General features: G+C 48.2%; 1 protein-coding gene across 6 annotated transcripts in view; it reads right to left on the reverse strand.

Annotated features, from left to right (window-relative positions):
- Nucleotides 1-10486, reverse strand: part of IGSF9B (immunoglobulin superfamily member 9B) — an 82127-nt gene extending 71641 nt beyond the window's left edge. For all 6 annotated transcript variants that reach the window (XR_012679921.1, XR_012679920.1, XR_012679922.1 and 3 more), the window contains exon 1: nucleotides 10202-10486. Coding sequence is in view for 3 of the 6 variants with exons in the window: in XM_075190604.1 (XP_075046705.1) it covers nucleotides 10202-10265 (64 nt within the window). In the remaining 3 variants the exon portion in view is untranslated. The remainder of the gene's footprint in view (nucleotides 1-10201) is intronic.
- Nucleotides 10487-12954: the final 2468 nt, after the last annotated feature.

The raw sequence follows: 12954 nt of genomic DNA on the forward strand, positions 1-12954 counted from the left end.
AGTTCTGCAGATTTTGCAGTTTGCCAATAAACATTAGTAAGTTGGATGGAGTGTGAAAGGGGAGCATAAGACTTAATAATTGGTTTATGCATAAAAAAAAAAAAAATATAGAAAGTTTAATCTTTTTTTAAAAAAAAAACTTTGATAATTAATTTACAATGACATTTATTTGACCTGTATGACCTCAGCCTACATAATGCCAATGGCAGACATGAGCAAAATATTCTTCTTATTCTACATTTGGACGTGATATTTTGCATGTTTCACCAGTGATTTTTATAATTTCACCATAACAAATCCGGCTACTCTGACTCTCCATGCATCAGGAACATCATCCTGCTTCTCAGAGACCTCTTGTCTCATGCATTAAACAAATGTCGGCAATTGCCAAAGATAACCCAAGAGTGAGTCCATCAATCATTGTTAAATAATTTGTCATCATTACTATGAGAATGATAGATGGATAATGACTCAGAGTTTCACTGTTCCAAAGAGCTTACTTTCTGCTCGTTATGAAATGTATAACATTCTGAACATTGCAAAAACGCAGTTTCACTTGTCACTGTTACAACTCTTATCCTGGAACTATAAAGAGGAATCCTCTGCCTCTGAGGCATCAGCATTTGCATGGAAGGTGAAATGAGGTGAAGGCTGCTGGGAGCTTCTGTGCCAGGGAACATTTTAATAGTGTTTAAAAGGCAGCGGATACACTGCGATCAAACAATTAGGGAAAGCTGGTAGATTGGAATCAGAGGAAAAAGACCCAAGCAGACGGGCAGAGGGTGGAACCTCCAGACGTTTACACTAAAGGCACCAGTGACATCTGTGACATCCAATACCTAGAACGCACCATTGATCATGTGGATATCAATGTTACAGTGTAACAGGACATAATCTGCTGCTAAAATAACCCCAAACCCCCATCAGGGAATTTAGATGTGGTAGAGGGACTCAGGACTAAGCAGAGAGGGGGCTGGGAAATTGAAATATAAAATAACTGCCCATAAACACTGTGGAGAGAGGGCCGATGCAGCGGGTTCTGGACAGAGAATGAACATATTTATTTTAATTAGAGATACATCCTGTATTTGTAATAAGAGTCCACATCTCTTCCTAACAATACAAGCGCAAGGTCCATTCATGACACATAATATACAATATTCTCAGCCGTATAATATCACAATACTCCACAGTCCTTGCTGTATGAAGATTACGCTTCTTGATTCAAATGGAAAAAAAACTCCTAAGCATTAAAAAGAATTCCAAAAGAATGAGAGCAATGAAGACATTCGGCATTTAGGGGTAATGCGGACATGGGTGCCAGTTACGTTTCCAGAGCATAGTACACTTTTTTACTTCTGCAAAACGCGCAGGCAGCTCTAGCCCCGACACAAGAGCTTTGTGCGCATGCCGAGAAGTAAAACCGAATTTCATTATATGCCGAAAACGCAATTTGCGGCCAACATCACATGATCCACTTAATGTACATTTGCAATGCAGACACGTACGAAACATTGTAAGAAATCAGCCTCAGTGTAGGGAAACCGCGTCAGAGTGAGGAAACAGTTAGGGGAAACAGCAACAACTCAGAGAAACATTATAGGGAAACTGTATCAGCGTGTTACGAGCCACGGCGGTGTCCATGGCCACCGCGGCTCGCTCTCCTCTGGGCCCGGCGTCCCGGACATCAAGGTCACTTCCAGTTTCCAGTCCGACCATTTAGAAAGCAACGGCCATACGCCGCGCTGTTAAACGCCGCACCCCGGTGGGGAAATTATCTGGGCTTGTGCGTGTTAGTAAATAATTTATTATCAGCCTCCTGTGGCTGATTAAGTTAGGCTGAGCTGCTTGGTTCACATTGGCTGCTCTAGGTATTTAAGGCAGCGAGGACTGGACCTCCCTGCCGATTGTAGCGTTTCCAGTCCTGTGCTGTTGCTGACCTGCTATTGGATTCCTGTCTGCCTGATCTTCCATTGTGACCTTTGCTTGAACCCTGGACTTTGCCTGTTAGCCTGTGACCCAGAACTTTTAGCGTTTGCTTAGGGAAACAATGTAGGGAAACAGCGACATCATAGGGCAACAGTGTAGGGAAACAGCGGCAACATAGGGAAACTGAATCAGCGTAGGAAAACAGGGTAGGTAAACAGTGTCGGTGTCAGTGTAGGGAAACAGCAACAGCGTAGGGAAACACCGTCAGCGTAGGGAAACACCGTCAGCGTAGGGAAACATTGTAGAGAAACACCGTCAGCGTAGGGAAACACCGTCAGTGCAGGGAAACACCGTCAGCGCAGGGAAACACCGTCAGCGCAGGGAAACACCGTCAGCGCAGGGAAACATTGTAGAGAAACAGCGTCAGCAGAGGGAAATAGCGTCATAGTAGGGAAACAGTGTAGGGGAAAAGCGTCAGCTGAGGAAAATAGCATTAGTGTAGGGAAACAGTGTAAGGAAACAGCATCAGCATAGGGAAACTGTGTCAGTGTAAGAAAACAGTGTAGGGAAACAACATTAAAGCAGGGAAAAAGTGTAGGAAAACAGTTTAGGGAAATAGAATCAGCGCCGGGAGACAGCGTCCGCATGGGGAGGCAGCGTCCGCATGGGGAGGCAGCGTCCGCATGGGGAGGCAGCGTCCGCATGGGGAGACAGCGTAGGGCAGGTCTGGTCATTCAGCCTGACTACTGAGTGCCTTGCTTTGTGGCCAGAGGTGTAAGATGCGATCGATACGAACCCTAGCAGAAAATTATTTTTTTTTGGGGGGGGGGTTAGGCGGCACAGATGCTTTCCCATTCCTTTGTGCAGGTCTCCACTCGGCTCTTCTGACAAGAATGGGCATTGCTCGACCCCTAGACCTCTCGTTCCCATAATCATCACATACACAGTAACTGCTATAGGTCTGCCCCTGTTAGTGCCCATATCAGATACCTACAGTATTTGGAAAACCAGTAATTTATGCTTGGCAGAAGGAATGATATACATAAGTTTCCTGCAGGATAGTCTGCCTATAATCCACATAAATAATGTCAATTCTCCTCCAACCTTGCTCAAAAATCCAATTGATTTTGTTCAGATTTCAGTCAGTCAAATTATCTATTTTCAACTAAACAATTACCGACACGACTAACCTGAAGTGAGCATGCACGGGCAGTTTAACGCCCTGAATGGTGCTAGACGGCATCAGTCGATAATATTAAGTTTACCAGCTATCAATTATCTGAGCAAACGCTGGTTGCTTTACACTCTTCCTCAACATGTCTTAATGGCCTCTAAAATATGAAGAATGACACGTGATAGTCTAGAGCAGTGTTGCGCAAACTTTTTCAGGAGCGGGCCGAATAAAAAAGAAAAACTTTATGGCGGGCCAATAGAATTTATTATAATATATTAATATTCTGCGCTAAGACCTAAGTATTGAATCAATAATGTAATGTCCTGCTATGGAGATAATGATCTTTATAAACTGATATTAGCCAATACAGTTAGTGAAATACAAAACATTTGAACATTAGGCAATATTGTAATTATACATCATGGATACATCATGTCATGGAGCTAAAGTACATTGTGGTTAACATGGTGCCATTCACCCGTATATCCGGCACTCCACATCTATCGCGAGGATTAACCATCTACCATCTGGACCTCACACGTACTGTATTGGACATCTTAAGGACCATTGTTATATCCTGGATTGTTTCAAGCGCAAGTAACACAACCTCCCCTTCTTTTCCTTTTTTTCCCCCTTCTCTGGACATTGTTTTCTCATGCTGGACTAATTGAGATTGGTTACAAGTGCGATTATCACTTTTTTCTCTCCTCCCCTTTAGTTCATTTTAATCTATCTGATTTTATCTTTGGACACTATTTTATTTCTGGACATTTTATCTCCGCTCCACTAATGATCAATCCCTCATCGATTGAAATCATCCCCCAGCATCAGTGAAGCATGGCACCATGTTAACCACAATGTACTTTAGCTCCATGACATGATGTATCCATGATGTATAATTACAATATTGCCTAATGTTCAAATGTTTTGTATTTCACTAACTGTATTGGCTAATATCAGTTTATAAAGATCATTATCTCCATAGCAGGACATTACATTATTGATTCAACACTTAGGTCTTAGCGCAGAATATTAATATATTATTGTACTATCTCAGGTTGGACTATCCTGATATTCCGCTGCTTTCACCTATACATATCCATAGTGCGCTTCCCCTGTTCTGCATATTTATCCAATAGAATTTATTAACAAACTCAAATATCGAAATAGGTTATAGCGATATTATGCAATTACCTTTGGAGGGTAGTACAATCGCATGTAACTACCATGGATGGTGACAGTCCTGCGTCTGGCGCCCGATGGATGTGCACACGTGGTATGCGTGTGAGAGATGGCCCGTGGCGGAAGTGAATACCGATGCGACCGTGGGGTTGCAGGGGGCTGCAATCGTCCGCTTATCCGGATGTATGGGAAAGGTGCTGTTCGCTAGGTGCCCTTGTAGGTTTGCTGAAGCGCCTGGTAGAGACGGTCCGCGCGTGCGCAGTGTTCGTGAAAAAAAGAGGAGGAAACTACATAGTGAAGTGCTGCGATATAATTATTCGCAGCAGTTTCTTGGGCTGGATAGAACTTCTAAGTGGGCCGGATCTGGCCCGCGGGCCGTAGTTTGCCCATCACTGGTCTAGAGATTCAAACTTGAAATTATTTGTCAACGTAAAAAGCTGCATTTTTTTGTAAGGAAAATTGTGCATGAATTTGTCTGCTTGTTGTCCCATTTATCAGAGAAAAGGGGACTCACATAAATGCAGAGATGTCCTCCATACACTTATAGCATATGTAATACCAACACACTGAGGCAGCCATATCTAATACTCAATGAAACAGTAACAGTGCAACTGTGTCTATCAATCTGATATGGATCAGTGACATGCATGAGGCACTTTGTGCTGTCACTGATTTCTAATGAACTGATAAGATCATTCTCAAAATACACGACTCCATTCAGAGGTGGCAACAAGTGTAACAAATAGTATGGAAGCCACCAGGCTACATCATCATCACCATTTATTTATATAGCGCCACTAAGTCCGCAGCGCTGTACAGAGAACTCGCTCACATCAGTCCCTGCCCCATTGGGGCTTACAGTCTAAATTCCCTAATATACACACACAGAAGGACACACAGACTAGGGCGGCGGTTCCTAAACTGTGCGCCGCGGCTCCCAGGGGTGCCAGAGGGCGGAGGAGGGGGGCGGAGGAGGGGGACAGAGGGTGGAGGAGGGGGACAGAGGGCGGAGGAGGGGGACAGAGGGCGGAGGAGGGGGACAGAGGGCGGAGGAGGGGGACAGCGTGAGAGAGGGCGGAGGAGGGGGACAGCGTGAGAGAGGGCAGAGGAGGGGGACAGCGTGAGAGAGGGCAGAGGAGGGGGACAGCGTGAGAGAGGGCAGAGGAGGGGGACAGCGTGAGAGAGGGCAGAGGAGGGGGACAGCGTGAGAGAGGGCAGAGGAGGGGGACAGCGTGACAGAGGGCAGAGGAGGGGGACAGCGTGACAGAGGGCAGAGGAGGGGACAGCGTGACAGAGGGCTGAGGAGGGGACAGCGTGACAGAGGGCAGAGGAGGGGGATAGCGTGACAGAGGGCAGAGGAGGGGGACAGCGTGACAGAGGGCAGAGGAGGGGACAGCATGAGAGAGGGCAGAGGAGGGGACAGCATGAGAGAGGGCAGAGGAGGGGACAGCGTGACAGAGGGCAGAGGAGGGGACAGCGTGACAGAGGGCAGAGGAGGGGACAGCGTGACAGAGGGCAGAGGGAGCAACGTGAGAGAGGGCAGTGTGTCTGGATGCAGAGGGGGCAGTGTGCCTGGATGCAGAGGGGGCAGTGTGCCTGGATGCAGAGGGGGCAGTGTGTCTGGATGCAGAGGGGGCAGTGTGCCTGGATGCAGAGGGGGCAGTGTGTCTGGATGCAGAGGGGGCAGTGTGCCTGGATGCAGAGGGGCATTTTTGCATACAACTAAATAAGTATTTCTGTCGTGACCTAAATACTTATTACAATTTTTTGACCCAACTACTTCTAAAACAGGACTGCTCAGTAATTATTTTGGAGGGGTGCCTTGAAAAAATTTGGAGACTCTAAGGGTGCCGCGAACTGAAAAAGTTTGGGAACCACTGGACTAGGGTAAATTTGTTAGCCATCAATGAACCTACCAGTATGTTTTTGGAGTGTGGGAGGAAACCCACGCAAACACAGGGGGGGAAATACAAACTCCTCACAGATAAGGCCATGAACAGGAATTAAACTCATGACCCCAGTGCTGTGAGGCAGAAGTGCTAACCACCGAGCCACCGTGCTACATACAATGTATTGTGGTGCTCAATGTGACAATGCCTGTACACTATGCGACAGGAAATAACCTCAACTAATAGCAAACTTTACACAGATATTCAAGAGTTAACATCGGAGAACCCTCAGGGAATCCATCTGTGGGAATTAATCCCAAACTATTGAAAATCCGAAGCTTCTTCCAACCAAAAAAAAACCACACAAAACTGAAAAAAGAATCAGACAAAATCTAACTTTTATGCCATGAAATAAATAAACACACAATCATTACACTAGGGGTGTCATTTTCGCATACTATTCATAACAGGATAATTACAAACGCCAGTGAAAACACCCTCACAAACTATAAATAACTAGATTAAAATGAATTTATTTTTAAGTATAAAGTAATTGTGAGTCTAGTAAATGCCGGGATCATTTGAGTTGGTGTGGAAAACAATGCTGAACACTGTCCTCTCCTCACACATCTTGTGATGATTGCAGAGTAACAAAGATATAAAACATTCTATTTTTTAGTGAATGGTTGATATAGGAGAATGGATTTAGTTCTTGCAGCAGCCCATAAATCAGGATATTGCCCAGGCGATATGGAAGTTGAAGAAGATACTTAAGCTGCTTCTTACACTAACGCAACATCCATCACAATCAATTGTCAGTTTCCAGCATCCTGACTTCTATACTTTAAAAAAACAAAAAACCTTTTTTGAACATGTAACAATACCATCTAGAAAAAAGGCATTATATTAAACTACAAATAAATACAATAAAGTAGCTATAGCCATAAGCATATGAATTAACATTTTATATATGATCTGCAAGAACAAATTCATACTGCTTAGTTATCCCACAAATATCTACTGACTGCATCTGTAGTTTGATCAAGGCTGATGAAGAGGGTAAAAGATTTTCTTGCACTAATAAACCAATCAGTGAATCCAGTGACTATAATTAATTCACTGACTGATCATTAAAGAACCTAATATGAGGAATGAAAACTGGTTTTGACCCCAGCTGGGCTTTGTCTATGAACATTTACCCAATGGAAATTTTTTGCCACAACCCCACCACCCCTCTTAAGCAACACCTGAGCACATCTGGTAAGCTCAGACACATTGATCCAGGAACATTATAATGGAATCCTGCACTATAGACTTTCACCAGAAACATGTGTGGATGTCATGCTGTGATAAGTAGCCACATCTAAGATTAGAACAATGGTCATCCAATCTACATTTGCAGAATGGACTCACAGAGTCCCTGTCAGACCCCATATGATTAATACACCTGACATATTGGTGAAAGAAGGAATATCTAGTCAAACAGAGTATAGTGAAAAATAAGTGACCTGTGGCTTCCAGGATGGTCATGTGACAGGAGACTTAGAGAGACACCAGCAGAAGCAATTAAACCCCCAAGTAATTCAGAACTAGACTATTTAGCGGTACGACTGGCTGATGAGATTACTAGCGAATGTTCAGTGTAGCTGAGACAAGGTTGACATGAAAAGTAACACTAGTTCCCATAAGCATGTGTTATACTGTCCCTATGTGTGTGAGACCATATAAGATGTGTGTCACATATGAACTCATCATACACCATGTATGGATCAGACCTCTGGGAGTTGTAGTTCAACAGATGGACTATTGAAAGTTCTCATATAAACGGCTTAAGGCTGAATGTCATATTGAAATTAGGTTAATTGCTCAGGTAACATCTCTCTGGTGTACAAGCACAGAAGGTTCAGACATTGTGCTCTGGAAGACTGATTTTCACTCACTTGTCATCACCCTGTCAAATTTTAGAAATAGTAAGTTTCAGTCATTCACAGAAAATCTGGGATATACTTGATACTTGGTGGTATAACAGAAGAATAAAATAACATTATATCCCTCCATACTGCTTACTACCCCTCCCTTCCTCACCCACGTCTTCACACATCAGGGTTGTCAGCTGAACATGGAACCCTCTGGGGTGTAAAAAGTCACTGCATTATCCATCATAAGAGGGGTTACAAGGAGCAACAACAGTCAAAAGACTAATCAAAATTCTAGTTTTATAGGTACATTTTATAACAGATTCAACACTGATTCCACAGTTCCCACCGTTAAACAAGATGCAGCCATTTATATTTCCCTAAGGTTCACAGTAATGATTCTTGTCTAAAAATAGTTGTCTTACCCCTGAAGATTATGTGCATCCTACAGGGCCTGCATCTCGGTAGTTATATTTTACTAGCAGGATAATGCATAGGAATCCCACAGATCAGGACTCATTTCTGCAATTACTGATGAAAACTTCAAGCTGTCATCGATCAACAGCCAGAGGACTGCAGCCTGTAAATCAGCGTGCAAGTCTCGTCCTGCTTCTAATTAACCCCTTTCTGCAGCACAGCAACCAATCTACAAGGAGCCATCATAACGCTACTGCATGTTGGGAATCCCTGGTAAAGGTAGGGTTAAAGCTGTGCTCAAGGACATCCAATAAGCCTAGTCACAAGGAAGGTGGCGCTTTCTCCATCACTAAAGGCCAGTCAGTGACAACTTTCTCTGGCTAAGTGACATTTGTCTCCTGCTATGGACATCTTGCAGGTTTCTGAAGCCTCTCCAATTAATGGTTAGGTTGGTGGGTTGATGGAGAGGGCAATGACACATTACTGTGCCTCACACTTACACTACTGATCTGATTTACAGTTCAAAAAGGACAAGAAAAATCTCTCCTACTAAAACAGGACCTCCAAGATTGACCTCAAACCAGAAGAAGCTTCATCAAGGGTTAAAATAGACTTTAAACTATCTCCCACAGCCTCTCCTAAATCAACACATACAGCATTGAATTCATACTTATGCGAATGAAAATGAATGCGCTGCAAAGTACACATTACATCATTCCTAGCAGCTCTTCCTCACGGTGCTCTCCTAGACTCTGAGACCAGCTTGAATGACACCTCTTTCATCCTTCTGGTGCTTCTATATTTCACTTTAAAATGACTTCTGACATTTGCTTATTATTCATCAGAACAGGATACAATGAATAACGTTTCTGTTTGATTGTGAACAGTGACTATACACAGCATCCCCGGACCTTCCCTGACCTCGTCTGGTCAATGACCTTCTCTCATTGGGAGGGAAAGTCTTAGCTGCCTTAGTTGCCCGGACAATGACCTTATTGTCACTTTGCAGCAGTCGCTGATAATGACCTTTTCTCTTCTGATCTTACCCCTGAACTCATAGATGGTTAATCCTTCTTCATCTTGATCATCAGTTCCCTCACCCACACTTTGCTGGTAGTCACTGAAAGTTACCTCACTGCAATCAGGTCCATAATGTCTTATCTCTAATCTAATGGTCCAAAGTGATGTCTCCTTTAATAAGACGGACATTAACCTCTTAAATAAGAGAGTGACAGATACAGAAGCATCCTGGACACCGCATGAGACAGTTCTAGCAAATCACTTACCAATCTGGATGTGACACATTAACCACAAGATAAAGTGCAATGCATCATGACCTCATGTGCTCTCACAGCAGAGTCTATACAGGTGACAGGGTCTTGTCTACAAGCCCACAGATTAGATGCTTACACTGATCTGTCAAGAGGACACATCTGACTGAGGTAAGTTTGGTGTCACCACTGAACACCATTAATGCCAACCTCTTATTACATGAGATTTCTAAGCCCACTTGTGATTGACAACTGTTCCCCTGATGTATGTTAGATGTAAGCAGTAAGGGTTTCCCAGCAGTGCATAGAACAATATGTATCCCTGCTGCCCTGACATATTGCCAGCTGCCATTGCTGTGGGATGTGGAAGGGCTGCACTCCTGGGTGCTGATGTCGCTCAGGTATTAAACACTTTCCACTCACCTTGAACAGTGAGTCCTCCGGCGCAGATTACAATTGCTATCAAAGTGAGCACATAGCAAATCATAGTACTGCAGAGCACCAGTCCGGAGCATCATCATATCTGGTCGGTGCTGTCCCTGCCGAGCCCCGGGGCGCTGCAGACATTCCCCGCCGATGCCCTGTTCATGCCTCGCTCCTGGCCGCGTCCCATCTCTCCATCCCAGCCCCTCTCCGGGCTCTCAGCGCTACCAGCAGCAAGAACAGGGCAGCCAGGACCACGGTGCAGCCTAGCCCGGCTCTTTACAGGCTCGTACCGCCCACGGGGCATTCTGATTGGCTGCATCACGACAACTGTAGGTGGTGATTGGTTGTGGGAGGTGCCAATCGCAGGAGATGCCAGGAGATCCCGTTTCAAGATGCGTTGGCGCACAGAGTGCACAGAGCCGCAGTATCCTGCGCATTGCTGGGCCGGGTGCTGTGTGCTCCGCTCCTCGGGATACAGGACCGGGAGCCGTCACTGTGCGCTCCGCTCCTCGGGATACAGGACCCGGGGAGTCCTCACTGTGAGCTCCGCTCCTCGGGATACAGGACCCGGGGAGCCGTCACCTAGTGACACAGAGCCGCAGTATCCTGCACATTGCTGGGCCGGGTGCTGTGTGCTTCGCTCCTCGGGATACAGGACCCGGGGAGCCGTCACTGTGAGCTCCGCTCCTCGGGATACAGGACACGGGGAGCCGTCACCTAGTGACACAGAGCCGCAGTATCCTGTGCATTGCTGGGCCGGGTGCTGTGCGCTCCGCTCCTCGGGATACAGGACCCGGGAGCCGTCACTGTGCTCCGCTCCTCTGGATACAGGACCCGGGAGCCGTCACTGTGAGCTCCGCTCCTCGGGATACAGGACCCGGGAGCCGTCACTGTGAGCTCCGCTCCTTGGGATACAGGACCCGGGGAGCCGTCACTGTGAGCTCCGCTCCTCTGGATACAGGACCGGGAGCCGTCACTGTGAGCTCCGCTCCTCGGGATACAGGACCGGGGAGCCGTCACTGTGAGCTCCGCTCCTCGGGATGCAGGACCCGGGGAGCCGTCACCTAGTGACACAGAGCCGCAGTATCCTGCACATTGCTGGGGCCGGGTGCTGTGCGCTCCGCTCCTCGGGATACAGGACCGGGAGCCGTCACTGTGCTCCGCTCCTCTGGATACAGGACCGGGAGCCGTCACTGTGCTCCGCTCCTCGGGATACAGGACCCCGGGAGCCGTCACTGTGCTCCGCTCCTCTGGATACAGGACCTGGGGAGCCATCACCTAGTAACACAGAGCCGCAGAATCCTGCGCATTGCTGGGCCGGGTGCTGTGCGCTCCGCTCCTCGGGATACAGGACCCAGGGAGCCGTCACTGTGAGCTCCGCTCCTCGGGATACAGGACCCGGGAGCCGTTACCTAGTGGCACAGAGCCGCAGAATCCTGCGCATTGCTGGGCCGGGTGCTGTGAGCTCCGCTCCTCGGGATACAGGACCCAGGGAGCCGTCACTGTGAGCTCCGCTCCTCGGGATACAGGACCTGGGGAGCCATCACCTAGTGACACAGAGCCGCAGTATGATGCGCATTGCTGGGCCGGGTGCCGTGCGCTCCGCTCCTCGGGATACAGGACCCGGGAGCCGTCACTGTGCGCTCCGCTCATCGGGATACAGGACCCGGGAGCCGTCACTGTGAGCTCCGCTCCTCGGGATACAGCACCAGGGGAGCCGTCACTGTGAGCTCCGCTCCTCGGGATATAGCACCCGGTGAGCCGTCACTGTGAGCTCCGCTCCTCGGGATACAGGACCCGGGAGCCGTCACTGTGAGCTCCGCTTCTTGGGATACAGGACCCGGGGAGCCGTCATCTAGTGACACAGAGCCGCAGAATCTTGCACATTGCTGGGGCCGGGTGCTGTGCGCTCGGCTCCTCGGAATGCAGGATCCAGGGAGCCGTCACTGTGCTCCGCTCCTCCGGATACAGGACCGGGAGCCGTCACTGTGCTCCGCTCCTCGGGATACAGCACCCGGGGAGCCGTCACTGTGCGCTCTGCTCCTCGGGATACAGGACCTGGGGAGCTATCAGTGTGCTCCGCTCCTCGGGATACAGGACACGGGGAGCCGTCACCTAGTGACACAGAGCCGCAGTATCCTGCGCATTGCTGGGGCCGGGTGCTGTGCACTCCGCTCCTCGGGATACAGGACCCGGGGACCCCTCACTGTGAGCTCCGCTCCTCGGAATACAGGACCGGGGGAGCCGTCACCTAGTGACACAGAGCCGCAGTATCCTGCGCATTGCTGGGCCGGGTGCTGTGCGCTCCGCTCCTCGGGATACAGGACCCGGGGAGCCGTCACCTAGTGACACAGAGCCGCAGAATCCTGCGCATTGCTGGGCCAGGTGCTGTGCGCTCCGCTCCTCGGGATACAGGACCCGGGAGCCGTCACCTAGTGACACAGAGCCGCAGTATCCTGCATTGCTGGGGCCGGGTGCTGTGCGCTCCGCTCCTCGGGATACAGGACCCGGGGAGCCGTCACCTACTGACACAGAGCCGCAGTATCCTGCATTGCTGGGGCCGGGTGCTGTCACTGTGCTCCACTCCTTAATTCTGGATACAGGACCCGGGGAGCCTTCACCAAGAGCCAGGAGAATGGAAGGGGGAGACCTACAATGAGGATCGGATGGATCGAGCTGAGCTCCAGCACCGTGGACAGCGCCTGGATCTGGTGCCAGCAGCGCGGATGGCTTTATATACACACACACTG

Source organism: Mixophyes fleayi, chromosome 11 (assembly GCF_038048845.1).
Source record: "Mixophyes fleayi isolate aMixFle1 chromosome 11, aMixFle1.hap1, whole genome shotgun sequence".
In the NCBI taxonomy this organism is placed as follows: domain Eukaryota; kingdom Metazoa; phylum Chordata; class Amphibia; order Anura; family Limnodynastidae; genus Mixophyes; species Mixophyes fleayi.